This window comes from Macrobrachium nipponense, chromosome 40 (assembly GCF_015104395.2).
Source record: "Macrobrachium nipponense isolate FS-2020 chromosome 40, ASM1510439v2, whole genome shotgun sequence".
Lineage (NCBI taxonomy): Eukaryota > Metazoa > Arthropoda > Malacostraca > Decapoda > Palaemonidae > Macrobrachium > Macrobrachium nipponense.
The window spans coordinates 29988135-30005634 of record NC_061101.1 but is presented as its reverse complement, the minus strand read 5'-3'; the positions used below and the strand labels follow the sequence as shown (position 1 = coordinate 30005634).

General features: G+C 35.5%; 1 protein-coding gene across 1 annotated transcript in view; it reads right to left on the bottom strand.

Moving 5' to 3' along the window:
* Window positions 1-5566: 5566 nt before the first annotated feature.
* LOC135212328 (uncharacterized protein DDB_G0290301-like) overlaps window positions 5567-17500 on the bottom strand; it is a 148106-nt gene continuing 136172 nt past the window's right edge. Inside the window, exons 2-3 of the mRNA XM_064245737.1 lie at window positions 17253-17328; window positions 5567-6574 (exon numbers count right to left, since the gene is read on the bottom strand). Coding sequence (XP_064101807.1) covers window positions 5587-6574; window positions 17253-17328 — 1064 coding nt within the window. The 3' untranslated portion in view covers window positions 5567-5586. The remainder of the gene's footprint in view (window positions 6575-17252; window positions 17329-17500) is intronic.

Genomic DNA, 17500 nt, shown 5'->3' with positions numbered 1-17500 from the left:
ACAGGGACTCAGAAATTGTCTATTTATCATCTGGGTGCACAATTTTACACCAGGTTTTTTGTTCACTTAAAATCCTTATTAATGCTTACAACCGCCAATGTGAAGAACATCTTAATTTTATAACCAACCCATGGCCTATGTCATTATCTTATAAACCTACGTCATTATTCTATAAACCTATGTTATTATCTCATAAAATGATCACGATATAAGTCTTCCGGACATTAATATATTAAAAATATCCTAATTAATATAATTCTTGAAAAATGCGTTAATCCTATTATATATTTCAGTAAACGCCACCCACATTGTAATCATGTTCTCTTAGCTACATAAATCACCTCCTAAATAACAACAGGATTAGTCAAAATTAGGATCTTCATCACAGGGGCAGAATTAGATTGTCAGAGGGCCTTAAGTTGGTGACCTTAGGGGAACCCTGTTACTTATGGGCGAGCAAAGAGGGCTCTTACAGAGCAAGGGGGGGGGGGGGTTTGTAATTCCAATTAAGCACTTCTAGGTTATTATGATTATCAACTATTATTTGTATTATTATTCAGTAATTAACTTTTATATATTTTAATTATTTTTTTTTCTTGCTGAGGCACAGGTCCTTAGGCCATGACCTGCTTGGCTGCCACCCAACCCCCCCCAAATCTGCCAGTACTATGGACCCCCTCATTAGCATTCTAGAGATTCGTGGACTCACATATTCGCAGGCTTCTCTATGGATCCTACTGATTATTTGCGGGAAATTCGTGTATTTGCAGTATTTTTCTCAGAGAAACAGCCACAAATTTCTGTATTTTCATATTAATTTCATGATTAAAAGCACTTTTTGTGATAAAACTATTAAAAAAAAACTCATTTTCAGCAGGTTTTTTTTTCTCGAGTTTGAACTAACAAAATAGGCAGTTTTGGGCATTTTTATAAGGGTTCTAAGTATTCACGGTGTGCGAGTGTCTGGAACGGATCCCCCGTGAATACAGGGAGTCCACTATATTTTTATTCTAATTTAACATAAAAAAGAAAATTCGTGCTGTTACCTCTAGTATCGTAAGCAATTTGGCACATGGAGGATCTATTCTTAACAAAACGATCATAATAATTTTCGGTCTAATTTGCAATGGTGAGATTTGTTTGCAGTTTAATTTACTATGATTAAACACTGCACTTATCATAATATCCACATTTTGCAATAGAGGAAACAAAAATAATAAAAATAAAAAATCAAATGTAACTTAACTAAACATACAGAACACCGAGAGATGCATTCATCATAAAATCTGATTTTCACATTTCGTTTTTTGATGGATTTTATTTCGTAAACAAAGTATTAATAATGTTCAAATTAAGCTATATATTTAGATTTTGTCTTTCATGCATCTTTATCTGAAAAATTAAAATTAAAATTTAAAGTAATAATATACTAAAAAATTGTAATATAACCCTCTAATCAAAATTGAGACTCCTTACACGGGAATGAAATGACTTGATAAATTTGTGACTTGCTACACTGGATGAATCGATCAATATTCGCGAAAGTAGCTAGTTTTCCATAGGGTTAAAATCACCAGAGGAGACATTCGCGGAAATTACTGCAGGCTAACGACATCGCAAGGTATCATGGGAGTTTATCATTGTGTTCCTAATATTAGCGGGGACTGGCGGTAGTGTACACTGTCGCTGTATGCAATCATTGCGACATTTTTTCACTGCGCATGTGCCAAAATAAAGACTCTACAATATTCAATTTGGCACACAGGAGTAACTGCAGGGGGGCACGTTCCCCCCATTTGAAACTGGTGCCTCCCCATTTTGAGTTCATGAAGCTTGTAGTAAAAGCCTAAGCTTAATTTTCATATTATCATTATTATTGTTATGATATTGATTCTCTTAATCATATTTTGTTTACATACTCAGTGGCTTTATTTTATTGCCAAACCATTACATAGTCTATAAGTAATATTTAATTTGGATTTACAAGTATGGTCAGAGGTTCATAATTTTTATTGAAAACATTTTGAGCAAGTTTGAGTTAGGTATATAAAAACGTGATTCACATAATGATTGGACTGAAATATTTTAAAGCGACCTTAATATCTTACCATGACTTAAAAAAAAAAGAATATATTAGAATTTGTGCATGGCCAGTGCCGCCGCCCACCATTAATAGACTCCTAGTTACGCCTATGATCTGGCATAAAATTTTTCAATCATATATACCTACTACCTAAGTGTAGTAATAATTATATACATTTTGAAGCCTCACAAATAGAAGCAGTCGGGCTACTTTTCGTTATGATTGGCTAATAGATTCCAAAGGTCAACACCAAGTATTGTATTGCCCTAAACACCTTACCGCTAATTACGAGCCATCATTGTACAAGGGTCAGTGACAGCATAGCCAACAACCTGGCGGACGCTGCGTTAACAATCATGAAGCCATATGGGTAAATCTCCCAGCTGTTTTTTTTCAGTTCAGTGTTTTGTTTGTTAATAACTCGTAGCTTGGCACTTGTATTCCTAGTAGCATAAGTATTACCTTAAATAGTTAATATTAAATACACTAAACTTTTATCAAGTAAAAATTCGAATGTCTAAAAAATGGTGTATAGGTACCTATGGCATGCGAATCTACGTCTTGATAACCATCAATAAATTTTTTTTAAAACTTTGGTTACTGATATTTTGTGAGGTTGACATTTCTAATACCGACATACCTATATTTTAAACTTTGCCACCAGAGTTTTTGAGCTATGGATGTTTTTTCATGATTTTGAAATTGCAAAATCTTGCCTTTCATATTTTTTCATCATTTCTCCAGTCTAAAGACCTTTACTGGGAGGAAACAAACCGTACCAGTCTTAATTTCTTCAAAAACAAAATTCTGTAGTTAAAAAAATTAACTTACCTTCGTCTCCATTCAGTTTTTCCTATTGACCAGGAGGCAGCCTCGTGCGTTCGTTGATTTTGTTTCAAAAAGAATTTCCCTTCAACTTTTATTCTACCAATATTGATTCTCAAAATTTCATTATTACACTTCATATCACAATACACGGACTTATATAAACACTCAAAACTAAGTTTCGCATACGTCGGAGTACCTAACTTTCCCTTTACATGGAGGCTAGGGCCAGGCATTGAACCCGTTCAAACTTGACATTGTTCGCCTAATCTTTCGTTCCAATACATTTTTTTTTCGCGGCAGAATTATAAATTTTGGTTTTGAATTTGCTTTATGCCTAGGGATAACAAGCGATTCACTTATTCGAAGGGGTTTGAGAGGGCATTCTGGTAAGGACCTAAGCTAACACGTGACTCCCTCTCTCGCACCTCTGAAATATTTTTTTTTTTTTAGTTACTCCAAATTCTTGAAATACCTGTACCTATTTTTTGCTTGCACGAGGCACGATGGAAGTGCGCAGTATAGATGGCCAAAACTCTGCAACAATAACACATTTGGACATACACAACACACTAAAGCCACTGACTGAGTGATTACCTTGTTTCACGTCGGCGAATCACGCCTCGAAACAGCGATTAAATTATCGTACGTGGCAGAAAAATTATGAAAAAAACTTGCACAACTGCGTAAGTGGTCATAGTTATATGTCGAATTTGTGAAAAATCCTTGGAAATTCGGCGTGACTTGGTTGGGGCCTTTTAAATAGATTTACAGGAAAATGAGTGTGTAATATGAAAAAAAAAAAAAACAAACATCGTACGTCCCCCAATGGTAACATGCTGAACTAAGGGAGTACGAGTTTCGATAATTGGATCCCCAATTTTTTGTACTGATAGTAATATGACCTTAAGGTGTACAGTATTTCACTAATATAACACTATAATAAATGACAATTCCTAGTTGCCCTAATGCGTTTTACTAAATTGGAAAGTACCACACTATGTAAGCTTAAGGTAAAACTGACAAAATTCTATGCACATCAAATACAAGCTGCAATAAATCATGACAGAATATGCATATTACAGCCTTTGGATAAAATTATCTATTGCGAGTTAATTTTGAAACATTTATCATCAAACTGAACGTCTAAAACTTTAATTTTTGTTGCAACATTTTTACACCAGATTTTCATAAATTTGTTCTATTATATTCTAAAACCACCTCTGAGCAACTTGGATTAATTTGATCTGAATTGGCCCCTAAAAGTCCACTTTACAAAATTAAACCTTAACTAGAACGCTAGGATGATTTAGATTATAAACATATTTAGTTCATACAGGTAACAAAGATCCCAAAAGCCGTTAATAGTGCAATTTTGACAGATGCATAACCAAATTACCTTCAGTCTCGCCGAAGATATTCTTCCTTGCGCTGCTCACACCACGATTACAAGACTAATCTAAATAGTGTTGCCTGACGCCTATGTTAGTCTTCTTTGGCTATACTACAGTCTTTTATTAGGTGATAACCGATATTTGAATTTAAGGGTAAGCGACAATAATAAAAGGCTGAGAATCTCAAACATGTTATTCCAGTTGAAATAATGGAAAGCTGGTTGTTGTTTCATTCATACTTCACTGAGGTTTATGTTGCATATATTCTGAAACACGATGAACAATAATAGGGATCACTTTCGCAGATCTATGGCATCATATGAATGTTTCTCTTCAAGATAAGCAACGCAGCAGTGCTCGCCCGAAATTATAAACGACAGAACAAGAGAAATTATAAATATACTGCAGTGCTTGCAGCTCACCCGAAATTATAAACGACAGAACAGGAGAAATTATTGCTCGTCTAAAATTATAAACGACAGAACAAAAGAAATTAGTAGCTGGTTCGTCTCTACAGATATTTATCAAATGCTCTCATGAGTTGCATTTCATTCACTTACAGTCTCGTGCATGTTGCGTTCCTTTTTGTAATTTATTTTTAGGCGGAAAATTAACGGGAAGTATTCAAAATATTAATAAAGAAATTAACTAATTGTTAATCAACATCCCCTCAGTATGTAAAGAAACCACTGTTGTTAAATTATTGTATAGCAGAGCAAAACCATAGATTATATTTAAGGAAAAGCCTTTTAACCAACTAAATAAAGATATTGTATGAATATACATGATTCAAATAAATAAATATAATATATATATCATGTAACAATTAAAATTTTTCAATTTAAATTTATATATATTAAATAGTTATATATATATATATAGAATATAGATATATATATAGAAATATATATATATATATATATATATATAATATATATATCTTAATATATAATTATAGTTATTCACTATGAACAACTATGTATTAAGCACTATATTTACTCTCATTAACTAATATTATATATATATATATATATATATATATATATATATATATATATATATATATATATATATATATATATATATATATATATATACATACATATATATACATATATATATACTACTATATATATATATAATATATATATATATATACATATATATATATATATATATATATATATATATATATATATATATATATATATGTGTGTGTGTGTGTGTGTGTGTGTGTGTGTGTGTGTGTGTGTGTGTGACTGGGGTAGCTACTTAATACTACACTCAAGGTGATACCTGACTAGCTTTGGTCTTGAGTGGTAGAACTTGACTAAATTTTGGCACTGATGTGATTGCCCCAGTTGATGCTTTGGTGGCTGGGAATTCTTGCATAGACAATTGATAACCATCATTCTCATTCTCTTTGTTGTGATGGTGCAATAACTTGTTGTAATTGTTAGTGTATAACCCCAGAGGATCAATTTTCTTTTTTATAATGGCCTGAAGAAGTTTGGAGTCCGGAGGTTTCTGATGTTTCGGGATTTTATTGTGACTGTTCACTTGAGCAACAGAGTTTTTCTTTGGGTAGGAATCTCTCTTCCTTCTGGCTGGGATTTCGTTCTTTTCCATTTGTGACCTTATTTCACTCTCACTTTTCTTCTTGTCTACTGGATGTTTCTGTAAGCTGTTCTGCTGCAGATGTAGCCCCGTCCCATACTTTTCCTTGAACATTTCTGCAGCTTTGCCTTTCAGCTTCCTCTTCTTAATTTCTTCCTCAAGTTTCTGTTTGATCTCCTCTGACTGTTTCTGCAAATGCAGCTGTATCTCTTCCAGATGTTGCTTGATCTGTAGCTGCTCCTGCTGCTCCTTCCTCTGTTTCGGTTGCTGTTGCACACTGACCGACCAAACGGACCCTTTCAGGAGGTTCTCTTTCTCTTGCAAATCCTTCAGCTGCTGCTGGAGATCCTTTGGCGCATCGACGGCCTCTTTGGTGGTTTGAGTGTCGACTTTAGAGGTCAACTTCTGGTGGGGGAGGTCTTTCTCCTGTGGGGTCTTTTTCTTCTTCTTCTTTTGTGGGCGTGACTTCTTGCTGTGTAAGGCGATGACTTCTTTCACCCCGTGCGAATGGAGTGGACGTGTGTCGATGAGGCTGTCATCAGGGAAGACCTCTTGCTTTTCGATGTGGTCGAAGTAATCTTCCATCAAGACTGGACGAGCTGTGATCGTGGGGTCACACGGCAGCACAACGTATGTCCCCGGCACGACGCGTAATCTGGAAAATGGGAGGTCATTATCACAAAGGAAGAGTGAGACGGAATTGTAGGCAAGGTACATTACTTTATTAGTGCATGGTTATTAAAGAAAGCGACACAATCTGTAAATTCGAATGCTATGGAACAATAAATACTAAAACACACTCAACGTAGCTGTGTGTGTCAATGCTAATACTCTTATCATTTCCCGGACGTTGACCTGAAATAACTTCGATAATTTTGAAACACCAAGTCGAAATTGACAGCAAAGCAGAACCGTGGGTGACAATTCTAAAATCACAGATTAGATTTTAATTTTATCACAATACCTTAAGCTGTGTTCTAGTGTCCACTGGTCATGAAGTTTCCATCTTTCTAAAGTTTGAGTATTATAATCAGCTGAGCATTCTACACTAAAAGAAATACCAATTTGTAAAACACCAAGAGATGAACAAGTCCGAGAAAGGTATCGTAAAACAAGATGAAACAATTCATTCAAAATCAAATTTTATACGTGAATAAAATCTTCATGCTTAAACTACTGTAAATTTAAATGTGTTACAATTGTTGAACCGTGTGCAGCAGTGCTGGCCCTCGAAAGGAAGTACCCGGAGCAAATCTCACAGCCAGACCGAACCTGAAGGGAGAATTTACAATCACTCCGCGGGATTAGAAATCGGCTGAACTCCTGAAAAACGACAGCTCGTGATTACTACCCGATCCTGCGGAAAAAGAATTGACAAGGGGATGATCTGTAAAATCCCAGAATTCATGAGAAGAAACTCTGAAGATAGAAGCCACCTTTAAAAGAATAATACCGTCCAGGGTCAGCCTTTGGGCATCATAACAACGAATGCACGTCCGACCACATCTGCGGGATATGCAGCCAGAGGGCACGAGACAGAAGAGTGCCTAAAGAAATACAAGGCAAAAGTCCACACTGTTGCCCGATGACCCAACTGTAAGCAGAAACCTCATGCTTGGTTCAAGGGTTGTCCTGCCAGACTTGACAAGATTTGGAACATTTAGGGCACCCCTCCTGCACCTGCAAGACCTCGAGAGCGATAACCATCGCCGCCCAGGAGACCTCCAATCAACCTCAGATTCGACCCAAGGACGAATCTGCCTCCTGCACCACAGACCCCCTCAACCTTCCTTTTCCCAACCTCCTCAACCGCGGCACCATATTCCTAATCACCCACTTTCTCCTCAGCACCACATTACAGCTCCCCAACCTCCTCCAACCTCTGAGATTTTTCCTCCTTCCCAACCCCTACACCGCCAGTTGTTCCCGTTTTGCGCGTCGAAGCAGGAACCCACACCCAGACAGAACCACCACCAGCCCATAGAGAACAAGAAACTCAAACAGGGAAACTGTCTGCAGTATTTCTGAATGGATCGACTCAGACCAAACTAAAAGTTACTGATAAATATCTCTCAAAGGTTCTTCTCACCGTCGAGGAGCTTAAATACCTCCTGAACATGGCAATTACAGAAGCTAGAAAAAGCTTTTCAAAAACGCTAGCAGAAGAACTCTGCACTGACGTCATGAACTACGAGATCGACCTTCCAGACCACCTCATCGGAAGAGAGTATCGTTTTTCCCATACAAAGTAATTGTTCACTAATTAGTTGGTAATTACCTCCTTTTTCTACTACTAAATACCTTCCTTTCTCCTCCGTTTTTCGGCCGCCTAACGACCGAAATTTTTCAGCTGTCACTCTAACTACCGCTTAAGCTGTTAATTACCTGTTTTGCTGTTTCTAAAACTTTACATTTTCGTTTTTCCTTCATCGTTCTCTACCACTACCGATCGAAGTTTTTTGTTCTATCTTCGAGTAAATGAAAAACGGTATGCCAAATCCTTAGATTTTACAATTTTTTCAGTTTTTTTCCGACGTCAATTACTTCGATTTTCCTTACTGGATATCCCTGACTCGCCAGTACTCACTCCTATCCATCATTTTACTTTCACGTCCATATAATCGTAATAATGGCCACATTCATATTCTTAATTCTCACCATTCATCTACAAAGTAATCAAATGACCTACGGGCTGCTCTATGAGCAAGAGCCCGTGCTGGCATGAGGCCAGCTTAATCTTCAACAACAACAACCCTATGACACCAAAAAGGAAATTTCAGAAACATATTCTCCTTATTACTCCTTTTCCAAAGTCTTTCGTATTGGTCAATATTTCTCTTATTGTCTTCTTATTAGCTCTTATCACTACCTTTCCATCCCTCTCCGGTGTATGAATTATATTTACAGCCTCTAATACCTGAACTTATATTTACTGTAACTCTCACTTCAATCAGTCATTGAGCGCATACACCTCCAGCCAGTTCTCTCTCACCAATAAACCTGCAACTTCCACTTCTTCTACTTTAGATGCACAAACATGTAATGTCAAAATCTGTCTGCCGTTTCATTTTCCCTTAATGTGATTTTGATTTTTTTTTTTAGAAGAAATCAAGCAATTCCAACTACTGAGAAATTTTCTAAAACCATATCCGAGGGATTCTAATCAACCTTATTTACTACAGGAACTAACACCTACCGACAGCACCATTTCTTTGTTATTCACCTTTGCATTTAAATCACCTGGCACTACTTTCACTTCCTCCAAACCCAACAGGGCACTGATTCAGATTCTCCCTAAGGCTGGGTTTACACCAGGAATCGATTCAATTCATGAAGAATCAACACGATTCATGATTCGTCTTGATTCGCCAAACTAATTTCAATGTAACCGTTTACATCCAGCGAATCGAGTCAATTCAAATCATGCCGATCCGCGTATTGTAAAAAGTTATAATTGAAATTTGTTTGGCGAATCAAGGCGAGTCATGAATCGTGTTGTTTCATCACGAATTGAATCGATAAGCGGTTACATTGAAATTAGTGTGGCGAATCAAAGTCTAGTCATAAATCGTGCTGATTCTTCGTGAATTGAATCGAAAAGCGGTTACATGGAAATTAGTGTGACGAATCAAGGCGAGTCATGAATCACGTTGATTTTTCATGAATTGAATCGATTCGATTCGCTTGGTGTCAACGCAGCCTTAAGGATTCACTTCCAATTTTGGTCCATATAAAACACACGGTTCTTGAACTCTTCCATCTCTCCTAAGAATCTTTCCCAGCTCTACATCTTTTAGCTAATCACAAAACATTCATTCTTTGTCCTTCCACGTTCATTTCACTAAGTGACAAAACATCAAGCTTTGTTGCATAGTAAATTATCATATAGTTCTTCTCTTCCGCACTACACAAACACCCACAGTCTCACGCATTCAAACAGATCAAAGTACTTTTTATTTTTTCTATGCTTTTTTTTCTTTTGTACATAATATGCTGCAATTCTCATGACCCAAGCAGAATATATATAAACTATACATGCATGTATAACTCTCTCTCTCTCTCTCTTATCTCTCTCTCTCTCTCTATATATATATATATATATCATATATATATATATATATATAATATATATATATATATATGTGTGTGTGTGTGTGTGTGTATTCACACACACACAATATATATAGTATACAGTATAAATATCTCTAATGGTGTGGTGCAAAGGGCCTATGAAAAATTCTTCTACTCATGTCTTTACTGTGCTTTAACTTCCACAAGTCTCCAGTCATCTCCAGTGTCCCGTCTCGGTTCTCATCCTGTTAGTTCTGGGTCTTCCTACTCATCTGGCGCCAGCAGGAGCCCAGCTGACGCTATCATGCGCTATCCATGAACGGTTATGCAAAGGACACGTCCAAGCCATCTGCAGCTCCCTTTCGTCATTATCTCATTAATATATGGAAACTCCATAATTTCCCTTCGGGTATTGTCATCTGAATTCCAATATTCTCCTTCAAGATATATATTCTCAAATCGACAACCTTTTTAGAGATAGCGCCATTATCGTAACATGATTCTTGTCAGTAAATTAATACATATCGTCTCCTAGATCTACCTTCTCAATTTCGTATGCAATTTCAGTCACATTGCAAAGTGGCATCATAGATCTATTACGATATGTATTGTTATACTGGCAAGAATCATGTTATGATGATGGCGCTATGCCTGACGTGTGTGTATGTATGTATGTATATAATACATATATACTACATATATATATATTATATAGATATATATATATAATATATATATATATATATATATATATATATATATATATATATATATATATATATTTATATATATTAATGTGTGTGTGTGTGTTGTACGGAGTATAAATGTAGGTAAACAGATATATTTCACATATTTATTTTGTCTACAACTTTGTCTCTTTCTCACTCCGATTTGGATATTTCTAAATGCTTTTCAGACTATCCATATAGATGTGTATATACAAATATATATATATATATATATATATATATATATATATATATATATATATATATATATATATATATATATAAATCCTGTTCAAATAATTGATGATAGGAAGAATAAATTTCAGTAAACAATATTTTCCGTATTTATCCCCTCTCTCTCTATCTCCGGAACCTCCTCATGGCCACAGTATAGTAAATAGTACAAGTTCCCCCTCGGGTTCCACATACCTCCCTAATCCAATTTGCTCCCAAATGAACGTCTGCACTACGACAAATTACTGTAGGTGCTAGACACGGCCGGGGGGTGGGGGTTGTTTGGCGTAAATGCGCTCGCATTCTGGATACGAAACTTTAACAAACTGGGCTTCAGTACATGGGTGGACATGGCCTCGAACTTCTCCCTCGTATCGACTAAGAGCCAGGTTTTTTATATGATCTTTTTTTTGTCTTGGTTCATGCTGTGTTTTTATGGTAATAATAATAATAATAATAATAATAATAATAATATAATAATAATAATAATAATATATTAATAATAATAAATTGATGTCGCAATACCATGGGACACCAGAGTTGAAGAGAAAGAGAAGGAAAAAATGGATAAGTATCACGATCTGAAAATAGAAATAAGAAGGATATGGGATATGCCAGTGGAAATCGTACCCTATAATCTAGGAGCACTAGGCACGATCCCAAGATCTCTGAAAAGGAATCTAGAAAAACTAGAGCTGAAGTAGCTCCAGGACTCATGTAGAAGAGTGTGATCCTAGAAACGGCACACATAGTAAGAAAAGTGATGGACTCCTAAGGAGGCAGGATGCAACCCGGAACCCCACACTATAAATACCACCCAGTCGAATTGGAGGACTGTGATAGAGCAAAAAAAAAAAAAAAAAAAAAAAAAAAAAAAAAAAAAAAAAACAAAAAAAAAAAAAAAAAAAAAAAAAAAAAATAATAGTTGAATTTTCGGGGTTACTGCATTCTGCCGGTATTCACAGATGTTTATCATTTTCAAAGAGGAAAACAGTTGCAAATCAGGCCGTAATTCTATTTCTGACGAATACACTCCATTAACGCCAATGGTAGCTGAATTCTGGTGTATTCGTCAGAAATAAAATAGATAAAAACCATGAACATCATAAATAGAAATGGGTAAAACTAAAATATAATAAAATAGAAATGAAATATACAATAAACAAAAACACATAAAAGTAAACACAAAAATAATAATACACAGAAACTCATAGTCACATGTCAATAAAATGGGCAAGTAAATCATACAGCGGAAAGCTTTCGATGACCTGCACGGTCATCGAAAGCTTTCTGATTTATATATTTTAAATAACAAAATTAAACGGAGGATTTACTTTCCCAATAATAAATTAAAATTACACCCTTATTTGCAACTGATTTCCTCTCCGAAAAGGACAAACATCGGCAAGTTACTAGCAGAATGCAGTAACCCTGATGAAATCAGTTATTAGAAATGAAAACTCTGTATAAACTGAATGCAACGGATGCAATAACATTCAACACTACATTTTAGAAAGAGGGTCTTACTACCTATATAATAATAATAATAATAATAATAATAATAATAATAATAATAAAATAATAATAATAATGAATATTTTACTAAGAACGAACACATCAGTATTTTCAGATACAAATGCCGACTGACCCGTTGGCTGATTAAACTGAAGATGTATACACGAACACCACTGATTCGTAGTTAAGAAACAATCCCAACGTAATAAACAAGTTTCAAAACTTCAGTATAAGCATGCATTTACATATTTCGTGTGCATATGAATATAAAATATACAGACACATATTTTTGTCACTTATACTTGGTTGACATAAAAGTTAAACGCGTACAGTTGGCAAAAATAAATAATTTGCCAAATGTCACGTATTATGTCAATCGGCTGTCATGGTGGAGACAGGTTGATGTCGATTCTAGCCGCAAGACCTGAAATTCGACGAGAATATGTTCACCCGACATCAACTTATATCTCCTTCTTGAGAGAAGTCGACTGTCTCTATTCGACAGTTAGCCAGGATTCGAATCCTGGCTCGGGGGCAGATGCACTGATTAGTTTTTATTCCTCTTGGTGCAAGTTCTTCTCAGTTATAGTGAGTTCGATACGATACTTGTAGATATATATATATATATATATATATATATATATATATATATATATATATATATATATATATTTATATATATATATATATATATATATATATATATATATATATATATTCATCTTAATTACACTCTAACGCCGCAAAAGTAACAGGTTGCAATATGTGACCTTTTTATTACTTGATTCTTTTGCAAAAACCTGTTCCAATATACACTTTTATTTCCAGTAGCAGTATAAATGAGAAATATAATAACCAATTAAGCCTTGCGTAATTAGCATTTTATTTATAAAGAAAATAAATAAATGCATGAATAAATAAAAGCTTTCTGTTTAGAGGAGATTTCAAGCAATTTCGGCAAAACCCGGCCGCCATGTGCCCGAGGCAGCTCCTCTCGGCCCGGGATGACAGGGGACACTGTCTTCTTCTCCCTCCCCCTTGCATACTGATTGGGTCACGTGACCTCGATATCCGCGGCCCGAGGATGCATCCTAATTTATGCGCAGCTGGGTACATACGGCTGTTTGTTTGTTTCGTCTAGGTCTATACAAAATTAAATGATATTGGTATTTCACCCCTACAAAAAAGTCTTTTTAAGGATAAAGAAACGTAATCTTATTCGTTTAGTTGAGAAAATTATAATTTTTATTGACTCTCTTTTCCCCTTCGTGCTCTAAAGTCAATCGTCATTGAACTTTAGAACGGTTTGAAATGACAGTTCGACGAACCACCTTCAAATCATGCCTCGTATTGACACTTAAACATGAATTACGAATAACTGTTAGACAGCGCAGAAGATTACTTAGCAAGTGACAAAGATAAGACATCAAAATAAATGAAATAAAAGAGAGAGCATCAAAAATAGAAAATGTAAGCCTATGGCGTGATTAGCATCCTAACAAATTCATGCACCATAAACAAGAAACTTGGGAGATCTTCAGACCGAACGCAAGGAACACTACCGCATAACATCTGCAACGCAACCCGTAAAAAGAGGACGTACACAGATTTGGAGCTGTGAACTTAAAACCCTCCCCTAAACCAGGGTTGCAATGGCGTCGGTCTTTTGTGCAAAACTTCGACTCCGTCTGCTGGTCTATTTTTCTCCCCCTCCCCCCGCACCCCTTCGCTCTTAAAGAAGAACAGTCCGGCTTGGCCATTCAACAACTGTATGGGACAACAAAAGAGTCTATGAAGGAGCTCTCTCGTTATAGGAGCCTTCCCACTCATGGTCGCCAGACGTTGCATTGGACGCTTCAAAAGACTGACTACTCGAGATGCATGAGTGGTGATCGGATTTCATTCTGCTCATCTTAACTTACCATTATGAATAATCGTAACTGGATAAATATTAACTAATCATATATATATATATATATATATATATATATATATATATATATATATATATATATATATATATATATATAATTTTCCGGCAAAAAGCGTAAAAAATTGAAAACTTGATTACGAGAATATAGTCCCAGACACTCGCTAACGGACCGTCGACACAACCAGTGAAGATTTTACGAATATCTAGTGACATTGTGGGAATTCTATGGTGACATAATGACAATGATGATGAATTGAAACTAGTCACAGTGGCTGAAAACAAGATAGAATATACCGGAAAATTATACAAGTGGCGTTTTTGCTTTGTAACTGTCAAAGTAGATATATATATAAAAACCATGAATGAATTTGACTTTTCTTAGAACACTTACTTCTTTTTACTGACTACCAAAGCCCTTTTGCTCTAGTATATCTCGCATGCCATGTAGCTCTTCCATAATCTCATTTTCTTCCTTCATTCTAGAGCTTCCAAATCACTCGCGCATATGACAGGCCTACGGTTCTCCATTCTCCCCATATGACCAAACCACCTCTGTCTTTCACAATCATCTCTTATCTTATCCTGATAACGTCCATTATATTATATATTTTTTCTCTAAAAGTCTATATCAAAGTAATTACCCCCAATCTTTTACTGTCAATTCTAACATTACTGCTTCATTTTCCTAGCTGACATTCATTAAGAAATTTGCTTTCATAAACATTCACTCGCTACTTCCTCTGCAAAGGTTTCCAAAAGGCTTCTTCTTTCATTCGGAAACGGGCGAGCACGCACGCATGAACGCACTCATGCATATACGCCCCCGCACACAGTTTATATATATATATATATATATATATATATATATATATATATATATAGTATATATATATATGTGTGTGTGTGTGTGTGTGTGTGTGTGTGTGTGTGCGTGCGAGTGTGTGGTGTGTCTGTTATAACCATAAAATAAAATGCGGGCATTGAGAATGAATAATTAAATGCTGCCTCATCTTTGCATTATTATTATTATTATTATATAGACACTCATAAGAAGAAACCCAAAAAATATATACCATAAAAAACTTTCATGCCCTATTTCTCAAAAGGGAGGTAAAAAATAAATAAAAAATAAAAAAAGGGGAGAAAACACACACATACAAGAGGAATTTCCAAACCCATTGTAATATTAATCCAGACATGTCTTATGAGTTAAGGATTACGAAAAGCCGTCCTTATGACATATTCACAAGAGAAGCCTGAATTCAACTGCTTCCCTTTCTCTAGTTTTTTGTCACTCTTCTTCATGAATGGAAAAGTGGATTGCTTCTGCGGCAGTATATGTAAATTGGATGAGGGTGATGTGTGTGTTTCTGTGTCAGAGAGAGAGAGAGAGAGAGAGAGAGAGAGAGAGAGAGGGCTGTTACAGTCCTTTTCAGCAGTTTTCCAATAAGTATCAGTCAACAATTACCAAGCATTCAGATTAATAATGAAAGAAAAACCTCGAAGGATATAAAAAATAAATAAAAAACAATGTCACTTAAACGAAAGGCTAAACTGACAATCAAGAATGTTACTGCATAATGACCACTATAAAATCTTACGCCCCTGAGTGTAAAGACAAAAACTTATAATAAATTTAGCATTTTGATTTTGTACGGCAAATGTATAATATTCAAAATGTTGAATAAATCTAGTCAAATGTGTTCGTACCAAACAATGAGGTATGTTCCTACCATAGCTGTTTGCACTTTTCATGAATTTCATAATAATGGAAGTGACTGGAGATGAATGTTAAGATTTAGATTAGAGCAGCTAACGATAGAACTTTCACAGGCTTAAAACACACAGATGATTTGGTAGGAAAAAAACAACAACAGTAATACTTTACAAATTTAACTAACTACCATGAATTATATAGTATCTAGAGATACGAGACTCATTATAAATCTAAGAAAAGCAGAAGTAATGGGGACAGACTATACATAAAGAAATGGAATAACACGCGATGGAGGATGGCTATAATGAGCTGAATCTTCTATTTAGGAATAAAGATACCAATACAAGGTCTCCTGATTTAAAGATGAGTGAAAGACTAAAAATTTAAAAGTAAATCGAATAATGGCCAGGATGAATAAGATTTCAATACGTTGTAGACTGAAATTGCATACGAATCATGACGAACAATGAAACTCTCTCTCTCTCTCTCTCTCTCTCTCTCTCTCTCTCTCTCTCTCTCTCTCTCTCTCTCTCTCTATTCATGAACAGCCAAAATGCAATGGCTTTAATGTTCTGATTTGACTTTTTAATTTGACACCGAAAGTGACAAGCAAGAGCACGACCGCCCAACCACCACAAACTAAAATAATCGAACAACATGCCGAAATTTCTTCGGCGCAATCGAGTTTTCTGTACATTAGCCCATGAAACTTTAACCACGGCCCGGTGGCGACCTGGCCTATATCGTTGCCAGACGAGCGATTATGGGTAACTTTAACTTTAAATAAAATAAAAACGACTGAGGCTAGAGGGCTGCAATTTCGTATGTTTGGTGATTGGAGGGTGGATGATCAACATTCCAGTTTGCAGCCCTCTAGCCTTAGTAGTATTTAAGATTTGAGGGCGGACAGAAAAAGTGCGGACAGACAGACAAATAGCCATCTCAATACTTTCTTTACAGAAACTAAAAAAGTTAATAAGCTGGTGGATGATTTTGCGTTACACCTTCAGGTTCTATAAAAAAAAAAATGACCAATGTATGAAAAATGCCCAATAAAAGCCGGCATAATAGTTTTGTTTGCAGAAAACTAAAATACAAAACAATAATAATTTCATTGAAAAAGTCCTTCACTTACAAGAACAGGGTGACTGTAGTGGCTGTCAGGGCACCGGTGATGAAGGACGACAGGAGTCTGCTGTCGCAACGCATCCCTGAAGGAGAGAGACAGAAGAAGAATATAACAATTTTCCGTTGATAATAAAAGATTACATTACGATTTTTCTTTCAGAGAGAAGCCAGATCTTCGTAACGGATAAAATTCTAAAATGTTCCTTATCATAAACCTAATTTGATATTAAAAATCCTGATAGTTTCCTTTATGTG